Source organism: Capricornis sumatraensis, chromosome 4 (genome assembly GCF_032405125.1).
Source record: "Capricornis sumatraensis isolate serow.1 chromosome 4, serow.2, whole genome shotgun sequence".
Taxonomy (NCBI): Eukaryota; Metazoa; Chordata; class Mammalia; order Artiodactyla; family Bovidae; genus Capricornis; species Capricornis sumatraensis.
In genome coordinates, this window is record NC_091072.1 from 86149831 (window position 1) to 86163764 (window position 13934).

Sequence of the window (13934 nt, forward strand, 5' to 3'; positions counted from 1 at the left end):
GTTTACTGGTCTGACTATTATTGTTAAAGGGGCAACACATTTGAAAGTGATTAGAAAGTTGGGGGTAAAGATGAAGATAGGAGGAATAGCCTACATAATTTTGGTGAGAGGAGAAAAGAAAAATAATTGTGTAGTAGATTTATTATACTATATAGCTACAATGTTTAAAATCTTGTGGTAAGAACAAGATTACACTTATTAATATATTGAGGTTCACATTACAAAATTGCATATGTTGTCATGTCATTTTCACATCAGAAGAGGAGTTTATAAGTGATCTAGTCAAGAGCCTGAAATCTGCCTAAGGTCACACAAATGGTTAGTGAAAGCACTAAGGATAGAAGACTATATATAATTCCTTGTGCAATGCTTTTTTCTCCTTCACTGTGCTGTCTTTATATTAACTATATTGGAACTTACTCTATAAAGGACTTACTTGAGACCAAGTAATCATGGGAGCAAATCATTGAAAAAGAGGGATTGATTATTAATTATATATAATCTGTTATTTTTATAGAAGACAGTACTCCTTTATTTGCTTCTCATTAAGAGAAAGACTGAAATTATGTGAAGGAAATAGTTACCTGGGGGCTATAATCTCAATTGTTTTAATGTTATTGACCACTTCTATTCATATCAAGAGCAATTCTGAAAAAGGCTAGGGAAAGCTACTTATAAGTCTCTCCTGCCAGACCTTATGACAGGCACCTAACAAGCAAGGAAGAGAGCAGCTAAGCCTCTGGTGCTGCCAGTATTGGTAATCTGATAGTGTAAGGTGCACATCAGAAGTAGCAACTGAGAGGTACTGCTCTTAGGAATAGAAATAAATTCTCCCCAACACCCTAGTAACATGGGTGATGTTTTTATTCTCAAAAGTGTACCTGCAACAAGACTATATCTAGGCTCCTGCTACATTAGTATGTCTCATATTCTAATGTCAAATAATTGAAATAAAATGTTATATTGTAGGTCAATTTAGATATAATAGGTGGCAAGAATACAAAGAAGAGCTATACAAAAAAGATCTTCATGACCCAGATAACCACGATGGTGTGATCACTCAGCTAGAGCCAGACATTCTTGAATGCGAAGTCAAGTGGGCCTTAGGAAGCATCACTATGAACAAAGCGAATGGAGGTGATGAAATTCCAGCTGAACTATTTAAATCCTGAAAGATGATGCTGTGAAAATGCTGCAATCAATGTGCCAGCACATTTGGAAAACTCAGCAGTGGCCACAGGACTGGAAAAGGTCAGTTTTCATCCCAATCCCAAAGAAAGACAATGCCAAAGAATGCTCAAACTACCACATAATTGCACTCATCTGACATGCTAGCAAAGTAATGCTCAAAGTTCTCCGAGTGAGGCTTCAATAATAAGTGAACCGAGAACTTCCAGATCTTCAAGTTGGATTTAGAAAAGGCAGAGGAACCAGAGATCAAATTACCAACATCCATTGGATCATAGAAAAAGCAAGAGAGTTCCGGAAAAAGCATCTACTTCTGCTTTATTGACTATGCCAAAGCCTTTAACTCTGTGGATACAAACAAGCTATGAAAAATGCTTCAAGAGATGGGAACACCAGACCTCCTTACCTGCCTCTTGAGAAATCTGTATGCAGGTCAAGAAGCAACAGTTAGAACTGGAGGTGGAACAACAGACTGGTACCAAATTGGAAAAGGATTACATCAAGGCTATGTATTGTCACCCTGCTTAACTTATATGCAGAGTACATCATGCGAAATGCCAGGCTGGATGAAGCATAAGCTGGAATCAAGATTGCCGGGAGAAATATCAATAGCCTCAAATATGCAGATGACACCACCCATATGGCAGAAAGTGAAAAGGAACTGAAGAGCCTCATTATGAAAGTGAACGAGGAGAGTGAAAAGGCTGGCTTAAAACTGAACATTCAAAACTAAGAACATAGTATCTGGTCCCATCACTTCATGGCAAACAGATAGGGAAACAATGGAAACTGTGACAGATTTTATTTTCTTGGGCTCCAAATTCACTGCAGATAGTGATTGCAGCCATGAAATTAAAAGACACTTGCTCCTTGGAAGAAAAGCTATGACCAACCTAGACAGCATGTTAAAAAGCAGAGACATTACTTTGCCAACAAAGGTCTGTTTAATCAAAGCTATGATTTTTCCAGTAGTCATGTATGGATGTGAGAGTTGGACCATAAATAAAGCTGAGTGCCAAAGAACTGATGCTTTTGAACTGTGGTGTTGGAGAAGACTCTTGAGAGTCCCTTGCACTGAAAGGAGATCAAATCAGTCATTCTTAAAGGAAATCAGTTCTGAATATTCATTGGAAGGACTGATGCTGAAGGGCCTGTGTAAAGAACCACCTCATTGGAAAAGACCTTGAAACTGGGAAAGCTTGAAGATGGGAGCAGAAGGGGACGACAGAGGATGAGATGGTTGGATGGCATCACCAACTCGATACACAGGAGTTTGAGCAAGCTCCAAGAGTTGGTGATGGACAGGAAAGCCTGGTATGCTGCAGCCCATGGGCTCACAGGGTCGGACACAACTTAGTGACTGAACTGAACTGAACTGTCCTGTTGACCAATTATCATAACATCAATTATCAATATATATCAGCCATACTTTTAGCTGTTAGTAGCTATGCATCTAAGTAGTTACACTTGTAAAGTATAATACATATGTCAACAGGACATAGTAATTAGTGTACCACTCAATGACTTGTCATAAAGTTAACACATATACATAATCACCACTCAGAAGAAATAGAAGCTTACCTTCATCCCAGAAGTCCTTATACTCTTTCCCAGTCCTATCCTCATCCTAAGGCTCCCACCCCTATCCCTACTTACTCTTGCCCCTGCCATGCCTCATCAAAGGTAGTTATTTTACTGACCATTTATTAGTAGTAGACCATTTATTTGCTGGTTTTGGAATCTTCCATAAGTAACCCTATATAGTATGTATAAGCATTCTAGTTGTTCCATTCTTTGTCAATGTTTGATCTCAGTCTTTTTCACTCAGGTATTTTTCATTTTAGGCATATGGTAAGTTTATAGTTATACTTCATTGTGGTCTTTTCATTTCTTTGTTGACAAATGAGATTAAGCACTTTTTTTCATTTTTTGGCCATTTGGATAGCCATTCTTATGAAGTGCTGATAGTTTTTTTGATTAATTTTAGATTGTTTTTAAATATTTTTTTCACTGATTTGTAAAAGCTTTTATGTATTCTGTAGAAAGTCTTTTGTCAGACACACGCACAAAATTTCCAATATTTTTCCCAGTTGATTCTTCCTTTTTCAGTCTCTTAACAGCTTGTCTAAGAAAAGTAATCATTTTAATATAATTCAATTTGTCAATTAATTCTTTGTGGTTAATGACTTTATGTTCTGTTTAAGAAATATTTGTCTAACCCAAGGTCATAAGATATTGTCCAATTTTATCTCTTAGAAATTAATTGTTTTTCATTTCACATCAGTCTACTCAAAGTTGATATGTGATATAAGGTTGGATAAGGCTGTAAGTTTTTGCTGAGATTTTTCAAGATGTCAAAGGTAAAATATAAATAAAAAGAAAGAAACTCAAATATAAATCAAAGGGTAAAAGTACAAAAGAAGAGCCTACTTTTTCAACTTTTATAAAATTAACAGACAATTTTCTTAGAACAGTTTTAGGTTTATGGGAGAATTTATCAGAAAGTACAGTGTACCTACCAGAGTTTCCCCTCTTATTTACATCTTGTGTTAGTGTTATACATTCATTACAACTAATAATACATTATTTATACATTGTTAACTGAAGTCCATAGTCTACATTAGGGTTCACTCTTTGCATGTACAGTTCTATAGGATTTGAGAAATTATGGCATAACCTTCATTTTAAAATCCTTTTTCATCTTTTCCGTGAAATAGCAACTGATGTGACCATGTTTCAATATATACTTATTATTATCAGGCCTGAAAAGTACTAATAAGATGAGAATATAATGCTAACTATTAAATCCTTAAATGCAGACCTTTTGAAAAAATATTGAAAATATTTGGTGAGGAAAATGAAATGTGTCCACCTAGCATACAAAATAGGTGAGGGCTTTAGGTTGTGAGTTTATATGTCTAACAGACACTAAGAAATCTGTCCTTGTCATAGAAGTCACATAGTTCCCTACTTATGTGTATGATAAAATACTCATGCACTGCTCTTAAACCACCTGCTAAAGAACAATTAGTAGAATAAAAATGTCAGATGAAATCTTTCCGGAGCTGTTTTTAATTTTGTTACAAATTTGCAAGTTTAAAAGCTTGGAGAAAACCCAGTAGGTGTTAGTCTGCCAAAGTAGTATAGAAAGTACCATCCTGTACCAAACAGCAGTCTGTCTGTGCTAGTGTTCTCTTTTTAATATAGACTGTCAGTGAAAGCTGTTATTTAAACCCCTTTTAACCCAAATTGATGAAATCCCATAATTATTTTAGCCAGATTCTCTGAGTCAAAACTATTCTTAGCACTTTAACTGATATAGCAATCACTATTTTGGTAGCTTGCTGAAAGTCCTTTGTTAATTTTTTTGTGGCTGTCTAAATTTTGCCACACATTTAAATGTTCTGAAGTATATGAAGATTCTGTTCTCAGTTTATCCAATCATGTCTTTCTTTCCTTACTTACACTAGCTCTTATAGCCTTTCTTTGTACAACTAATTTCAAGGGAAACAAAAACAATTCTCTAAAGCAGTGCTCAATAGCCAAACCAGGAGGTTCCCATGAACTCATGGTTATTCTGATTCTCAAAATAAAATCAGTGCTTGACACCAACCAATACTGTAACTTGAACAAGTTATTTATTCAATTGGCATTGCTGAAATTTCTCTTCTCTGAGATATTGCTTATGCTGTACTTGTGATCTTTTAAAATTGTATACAGTCTTCAAGCCATCCCTAACAGTCTATGTCTCCATGAAGCATTTTCTGTCTCTTGCATCAAGAAATTATCTTCATCTCTTTCAAATGCATCACACTAAATCTCCTCATAGGTTGCCCTGCATTGTTATTTGGGAACTTGTCTTCTCTCCTACCAAACTGTAAGCTCCCTAAGGAAAGAGTTTGAAAAGCACATTTAATCCTTTCATGTCCTGTAGCACCTTGCCTAATTTCTTGTAAATCTTGCTGTTCAGTAAATATCTGCTGAATGAATTTACCTTCTATTATGCATGGATCCCTTTCAAACTCAGCTGAGCTGTCTATGAGCAAGTAAAGGTGAAAGTATCTGAAAATTACATCAGGGCACATGTTAAATATTTGCATTGTCAGGGAGGAAAAAAAAGCCCTTTTTTGCTGAGATAAATCCAGGTGAAATAAATATCAAAGTGGCTATGATATATGGCTATATTATTCTAATTTCCTTCATTAATTTATAGCTTTCAATTTAGAACTTTGGTGATAGTCTGTAGAAAGACTGGATAGAGAATAAAATTGATGGCAAGATAAAAGTAATGACCTTGAGAGAATAATTTTGAAGAGCAAGACTAAACTGAATAGATATAAAACAGCAACACTTACAGAAAATAATAATGCCTACCATTTAAGACAGAGAAGGCAATGGCACCCCACTCCAGTACTCTTGCCTGGAAAATCCCATGGACGGAGGAGCCTGGTAGGCTGCAGTCCATGGGGTCACTAAGAGTCGAACACGACTGAGCAACTTCACTTTCACTTTTCACTTTCATGCATTGGAGAAGGAAATGGCAACCCACTCCAGTGTTCTTGCCTGGGGAATCCCAGGGATGGGGAAACCTGGTGGGCTGCCATCTATGGGGTCGCACAGAGTCAGACACAACTGAAGCGACTTAGCAGCAGCAGCAGCAACATTTAAGAGCAATTATTATAAGCTACGGATTAGGCTAGCATGGAATAGTAGGTTTAAACACTCTGGTGAGTACTAGGAAGAGTGAATAAAATACAATTTTGCCCCTTAAATAACTTATAGTCCACTGGGAAAGCCAGACGAGGATTTCCAGGGAAACCTGTATTAAATAGTTAACTCTTTAAGAAAGAGCTTGACAAAAAGGAAAGTATATTAAAATCAGGAGAAATTATATATGCAAATACTACAGAGTAAACAGAATTTTACCTGATTGGGTGTTGCTAAACTGTAGGGTGAAAGTTGAAACAATTAGACAGAGGTAGATTATGATGGTCAGCTACTTTGCATTTCTTTTAAAAGAAATGACACTAGAAATATTTGCTTAGATTCCAGTTAGTGGCTTTTTTATTGACTGAATCAGTAGCATTTTATTACTTGGCTGTAATAGAGTAGGGAGTTGAATTTGGTAAGGGTTAAAAGAATGCTAAATGAAAATTGCCTTAATATCTATAGATTTAATTCTTCTAACTCTCCTTCTAGTAAAATAAGACAAAGGCAGATTTGAATAAAATCTGGTACAAATACTGTTTGTAATAATTCATTAATTTCTAGGAAATCCTGATACTAATGAAAAGTTCACATATGATTGAGTCACAGCTTGAATCAAAACTCAGTATAAAATAAAACATTTAGTTACTTAAAAAATTCAATAGTTTTTAATTTGCTTTTAGATCTAGAGGATGGTCAGAAACAAGCTATGGTTAGTGAACGGACAGAAGCCTTTACCACTGCCCGAAATTTATTGGCTTCTGGAGCTGATGCTATTGAAAGGATTATGTCTTCATACAAAGAGGTACTTGCATTTCTTGTCAGTTTGATTTAAATAAGATGTATGAAAATCAAGCAAAAATGTAAATTGCTACATATGTTTGTTATTTTGGAAACACCTATTCTCTAGCAAAAACTGCTAAGAGCATAATCAAGATAAAGGACAAGTCCCAAGTGTATTATCTTTCAGTTTTTATACTCTCAATTGTCAACTCCTCTTTTTCTGTCTGTAGTATAACATATTTGTTTTTTAAATTTTACTAAAAAGCCTTTTGGTATGCATTCTGAAGTGAGAATGTCTAAATTGAAATTCCTGCTCCAGTGTTTGCAAATTACTTGAACTCAACCTGTTTGTGTCTATTTCTTCATCTGTAAAATAGGAATAATGAAGGTGATGACTTTGTAGAGTTATGATAGTAAGCACTTTTATAAATGTTAGCCAATAATATTACTTATACACCTTACAAACTTTTCCTTTTCCTTCAAGTCGACCACGTGTAAGAAACCCTTTTGTGAATCCACTTTCTTTCTGAAGCCTGGGTCTTCCTTCTGTGTGCTCATGGTACATCTGTTGCTTTACCACATTATAATTGTTTATTTCCTGCTTGAGACCCTGAGTGTAAAGCAGGAATTATCTTATTCATCTTTACATTCTTAATATCTATTTTAATGTTTGGAATATTGTACATGGTCAGTAAATGTTTCCTGAAAGAATGGTAGTACGATCTACAGATAGACCTACAGATATCACAGGGTTAAGATTAAAAGTCACTTGCTTCAATTCAGATATTAAATAATGTTCGATGAATAGTCATTCTTGCTATTAATGACTCCTGTGGCTTTTGTATCAATATAGATTGCCAGAGCATAATTATAAATTTATCTGCCTATTAAATCATCCTTAAATAAATTATATAAGATAGTTGCAAAGTTTGTGACTTGCTGACAGAAATTTTCAGTCTCTTTCAACAACTATTTATTGAATTTTTTTAAAGAAAAGATAAAACCAGTTGTTTAGGGCCATAAAGCAAAACAGCTCAAAAAATTTTTTCAAATATTAATTTTGATAAACTGGAGGCATAGCTTTGAAGGTAGGTTTTTTGATCTAATAAATTTCTTATTAAAATTAAATGACAAATCAAAATTTTATACAACTCACATTCAAATACTTGGCTAAGTCACAGAGAGAATATCAGTTTGTTTTTCTAGATTGTCTCCAACAGAGAAAATGATTCCATTTTGTTTTATTTTGACTGTATGTGCATTGAATCATAGAATTTTCACTTCCAAAGGATCTTACTATTGCTTTGAAAGCACATGAAAGCATCATGGTTTTCCACTATCTCTGAAGGGAACAAGATAGAGAAACCCCCTTTTCTTATATCTTGAAGTAATTTGTTGGCAATCACACTCCTAATTTTTTCTTTTAACACTCTTGGCCCATTCAACTCTGCATCCTGGTATACTAATTCAGTGCCCCCTGCCTTTTTCAGTTGACCTCCAAATATGTTTAGATTTGTTTTACACAAATATATTTTCCCAGATTTCTTTTGGATCCATATTTTGTTAATCTTTAGCCCAGTTTACTTCTACTTGGGAACTCAAAAAATTCTTCTAGGAAATGTTTTAGAAACTATCCTATATAATAAGTATAATATTAATATACAGAAATGAAATACTCATCTAATTATAGACCTCTCACATGGTAGAGACAAGTGGCAGAAGGCTTTTAACAATAATACCTGTTCATTCCCTGCTTTTGTTTTGTACTCACAAAAATCTTACACAAATATTGGTATTATATTAGTTCACAGTTTACTGTTTAAGAGACATTTATTAGTGACATGCCTTGTTTATTGATACCGATATCCTACTAAACAATTCTATAAGGGAATGTTTTTTATTGCGTCCTTTACATTGAGAAAGATGGTCTTAACAGGACATGAGTCACCTTGATAACGAAGTGTTCTTTTAATAGAAAAGTAGCCGAGATTCAACCTAAATTGGACAACTGGCGGAATAGGAGCAAGACACCATTTTATTGAGTCTTTTAACTAAAATAAAGATTTATCTCATAATCTCATCTAGAAAAAAAGTCATATTTAATATTTCTCTTTGGACCTATACATCATGTTTGGCTTGAACAGAAACTGAATCTTGGGATTTGGATTGAAAAGAATTTGAAGTTTTTCACTGAGCTGACTCATTGTTGATATCTTCTAGCAGGGGTAAATTTAGGAATTTTGTACCTAATTTAGGAATTTTGATAACCACTTAGACTTAGAAACATTATTTCTTAACAAGAAAAAAATGCATTTTTTAAAAATCTTCTATTTTAAATTGAAAAAACATCAAAATAATTTCATTGAATGAATTTAAGCTTTACACAAAACTTCTAATTTCTGGAAATCAAGTGTTCATGTAAATGGAGCCAAATCAAAAAATTGATTGAAAGACTTTGGAAGATTTTTAAGTCTCACTAATATTCTGAAATCTTTACATGTCACTCTGAATCCTGACTTGAATAAATAATTTTGATGAGTTTTGTAATTCCAATCAAGCTTAAACTGTCAACTTGCTATGCTACTTCTTGGTAAGCTTTTCAGTGCTACTAGTTTTAGTTATCAGATATGCTTACCTATTTTTCACATAATAAGATAAGACCTTTAACATTAAATCAAGAATCCTATATGATTGCATATTTGTTTAAAAGTCTGTCTTGAGTATATTAACTGTTTTATATCACTGCATTGGTTTTAGATAACTGAATTAGCAGGCTATACTGCTCGAGTATACAACATGTTTTGGGTTTTTGATGAAGTAAAAAGAGGCATTTATAAGAGAACTGCTGTCTTGCAAGAGTGTGAAAGCCATAGCAAGGGTGGAACTAACATAGAATTACCCCTCAGTGAAACGTTGGAAATCAAAGGTATTAAACTCAAATGTTTTTGTACATCTATATGTTAAGTGTTTATCAACAGAACCAAGGTATTTTAGAAGATAGCTAAGGAACCAACATTTAGTTATTTAAACAGTTATTCCTAAAGTTAGTGCTGTATTTTAAAGAGTAGTGACTAAAATTATCATAAAAAATACTATGCTAATTTTATTTAGGACAAAATGTCTAGAATAATTCCTGGAAACGTACATATGGCAGAATGATTTTTTTTTTGCTTTTAAAATTCAAATAATAGAATTAATGTTATATTATTCTCCTTTATTCTATCATTTGATTTGGTTATTATAGTTTTAAAGATTGTATTTTTCTATATCTTTGTTTCTGTGGCATTGTTTTTTTTTTTTTCCCTGTAGGAAAGTTTAATTTGTAGAAATAAGTAGTTATAAACAATGTAGCTGATACCAGATAGGGTTTATCTTTGCTCTCATTTTGATGTTAGCATCATATTATTGTAGAATGATATTTCTGAGAAAGATAGTCTAAATAGATACATCAAAATGTGCAAGTTTACATTAGGCTTTGTTTTAGATATAGATATCTATATTTACATTTATTCCTATGACATTACTGTGAATTATCTTTATAGTAAATTTATCTGTTATGTTGCATTATACTTTAAGTTATTTAATTAGCAATAACACGTGACACCTTTTGAAATGTAAACTGTTCCTTAACTTATAGGAAAAGTTATTGATGTGGAGCATGGAATTATTTGTGAAAATGTTCCCATAATTACACCAACGGGAGAAGTGGTGGCTTCCAGACTAAACTTCAAAGTAAGATGATATTCAAGAATCTTCTGATTTTTGCCAACACACTAATACAAAAGAACTCAGAATTCTTGTACCTTATATTAAATACTTGGAGGAAGCATATGGAAAGGAAGGGAAATCAAGAAAGGTAGGCATAGTGATTCAATTACAGAAGCAGTTACCTCCTCAGAAAGCAGAAAGAAAGAGAAATTTAATTTCTACTGCTTTATTGCCTAGTTGAAAATCAAAATTACAGTACCCTGAGAGCCTAAACAAGGTAACTTTGGGGAGTAACAGGAAATTTCCTCAGAAATTAATATCCGGAAATGAATTCTAATTTTTTGTCCTTATAGGAATTACTCAAGTAATATAAGCCTATATTGTTACTTATTTACTAAAATATGAAAGAGGAGGTTATCAGCAAGTTTACATTAAATTTATAAGTTTAACTTATATTTTCAATAACTACATCTTCTATTAGGAAAAAATAGAAGATTCACAAATTTGAATTTAGTTCTTAATTCTATTGAGAATAATAGTTATTTATTGTTTAATACTCTGTCTTGACTATAAAAACTAAGGTGTAAAAATAGCTAATAAATCTGATTTAAAGCATTATAAAATTCAAATATGCATTTTGGAATTCAAATGCAAAATAATTGACTGATAAGTAGAATGAAGTTATCTGTGCTTAGTTCCAACAATGACATGATTAGACCTAATAACAGAATTAGAAATATGACCATATATGTACATTTAATGATTTTAATGTGGACCTTAGTCTAGGTTTAATTATTTAAAGATGTATTTGCAAATTCATTAGGCTGCTGGAAGAGGATGAGAAGTACTAAACAAGGGGAAAATTTGTGTTAATAAATGTGAGAGAAACTGTGTTTTAACTACAATTTGGTTGGGCTCTGTTTTTCAATTTATAGACCTTTAGAGTAGCAATAAGGGGCCTCCCCGTGGCTCAGTGGTAAAGAAACCTCCTGCATTGCAGGAGATGCAGGAGATGGGGGTTCAATCCCTGTGTTGAGAAGATCCCCTGGAGTAAGGCAGGGCAACCTACTGCAGTATTCTTGCCAGAAGAATCCCGTGGACAAGAGGAGTCTGCTGGGCTACAGTCCATACGGTTGCAGAGTCGGACATGACCTAAGCAACTGAGTCACAGAGCAGTGATGAGTGCTAATGATACAGCATAGTGTTAAATAGATTTAAAATAAAGCATTTGAAGAGTCCTACATTGCATATTTAACTATTTATCAATACTTTAGCAATTTATATTTTATGACTTTTGCATAGAGGTTTTCATCAGATTAGGTTTCATAATATCAATTCTGGTTGCTCCATTTATTAAATAGAGGAAGAGTCTTGAATTCTGCCACCTACTAACTACATTATTGTGGACATATCACACTCTGTGAAAAAATAGAGAACTCAGTATATTTTTATATAAAATGAAGTTTAAATAATCTAGTGAAAGTGTCATGAATTTGGAGGTCGTGCAAAGGCATATATTAGTAGAGTATACTTTTATGATAATTGTTTATTTCTAAGTCAGGCAGTTTTATTTAAAGTCTCAGGTTGCTAAAGGATAATAGAAAATTCTGTTCCCTCTACATGGATTAATAAATAAACAGGTTTCTAGAGGAAAATGTACTCTTTCTTATGTTTGCCTTTTGGAATTGAAAAACCATTTGGAGAAGAAAATTTTGGTAAATGTAGGAATTCTTTTGCCTAACACTCACTGTTTACTAAACATCAGAAAACTTATGCTAAAAATAATATGAATGTAGAAAAGTCTTCTATTAGACTCAAAATGTGTTAAATTTCTGAGAATTCCCAGTAGAGAATGATTCTATTAAATATTTTGCTTACATACCTTTCATCATGGCTGCTGCTGCTGCTGCTGCCAAGTCACTTCTGTCGTGTCCGACTCTGCGACCCCATAGACGGCAGCCCGCTAGGCTCTCCAGTCCCTGGGATTCTCCAGGCAAGAACACTGGAGTGGGTTGCCATTTCCCTCTCCAATGCATGAAAGTGAAAAGTGAAAGTGAAGTTGCTCAGTCATGTCTGACTTCGCGACCCCATGGACTACAGCCCACCAGGCTCCTCCATCCATGGGATTTTCCAGGAAAGAGTACTAGAGTGGGGTGCCATTGCCTTCTCTGTTTGTCATGGCACATACCTTTAAAAATCGTTTAAAAAGTATATATGCTTCTACAAAGTTAAACTTTCTTAATCCTCTTTCTATTGAAAGAGCAGTGCAAATTACAAAAGTAATTGTTTCTGGGTTCTTTCCAGGATATTTTGTAAACTTTATTCTATCAAAATAGCATTTCAGTTTGACTACAATTCAGTTCAGTTCACTCGTGTCCAACTCTTTGTGACCCCATGAATCGCAGTATGCCAGGCCTCCCTGTCCAACACCAACTCCCGGAGTTTATCCAAACTCATGTCCATCGAGTCTGTGATGCCATCCAGCCATCTCATCCTCTGTCGTCCCCTTCTCCTCCTGCCCCCAATCCCTCCCAGCATCAGGGTATTTTTCAGTGAGTCAACTCTTTGCATGAAGTGGCCAAAGTATTGGAGTTTCAGCTTCAGCATCAGTCCTTCCAATGAACACCCAGGACTAATCTCCTTTAGAATGGACTGGTTGGATCTCCTTGCAGTCCAAGGGACTCTCAAGAGTCTTCTCCAACACCACAGTTCAAAAGCATCAATTCTTCTGCACTCAGCTTTCTTCGCAGTCCAACTCTCACATCCATAAATGACCACTGGAAAAACCATAGTCTTGACTAGACGGACCTTTGTTGGCAAAGTAATGTCTCTGCTTTTGAACATGCTATCTAGGTTGGTCATAACTTTCCTTCCAAGGCTACAATAGGGAGAAAAAATATCTGCAGTCAGATTTTATAGACTCAAGCTTGCTCCTGTCTTATGTCCTGTGTTGCTGCTGCTGCTGCTGCTAAGTCGCTTCAGTTGTGTCTGACTCTGTGCGACCCCCATAGATGGCAGCCCACCAGGCTCCCCCGTCCCTGGGATTCTCCAGGCAAGAACACTGGAGTGGGTTGCCATTTCCTTCTCCAATGCATGAAAGTGAAAAGTGAAAGTGAAAGTGAAGTTGTGTCCGACTCTTTGCAACCCCATGGATTGCAGCCTACCAGGCTCCTCCATCCATGGGATTTTCCAGGCAAGAGTACTGGAGTGGATTGCCATTGGCTTATCTATTTTTATTGCCTGGAATGCTCTTCTGCCAGATCTGACTGGTTGCTTGTTTTCATGGGCTAAACCAAAATGTTACCTCCTCAAAGAGGACTTCTGTGAAGCACCTAATCAAAAGAAGCCCCACCCCACCCCACCAGCTTCACAATGCCACTATGTTTCCCTAATACATCATCCTTTTTTGCTATCACAATAGCATTTATAACTAGTTAACTTTTTGTTGTGTTTATTGTAATCTTTGCCATTGAAATGCAAGCTACACAAGAATAGAGACTTTATCTTGGGCAGCACTATATCCTCCGTGCCTAGAAGAGTGTCAAGCA

The 13934-nt window shown here is 34.9% G+C and overlaps 1 protein-coding gene across 4 annotated transcripts in view; it reads left to right on the forward strand.

Moving 5' to 3' along the window:
• Positions 1 to 13934, forward strand: part of ABCD2 (ATP binding cassette subfamily D member 2) — an 88748-nt gene that overhangs the window by 5494 nt on the left and 69320 nt on the right. For 2 of the 4 annotated variants that reach the window (XM_068971306.1, XM_068971307.1), the window contains exons 3-5: positions 6585 to 6700; positions 9436 to 9604; positions 10316 to 10410. In XM_068971306.1, the coding sequence (XP_068827407.1) occupies positions 6585 to 6700; positions 9436 to 9604; positions 10316 to 10410 (380 nt within the window). Of the gene's footprint in view, positions 1 to 6578; positions 6701 to 9435; positions 9605 to 10315; positions 10411 to 13934 lie in introns of all 4 variants that reach the window. The other 2 variants (XM_068971305.1, XM_068971308.1) reach the window with 2 other exon arrangements.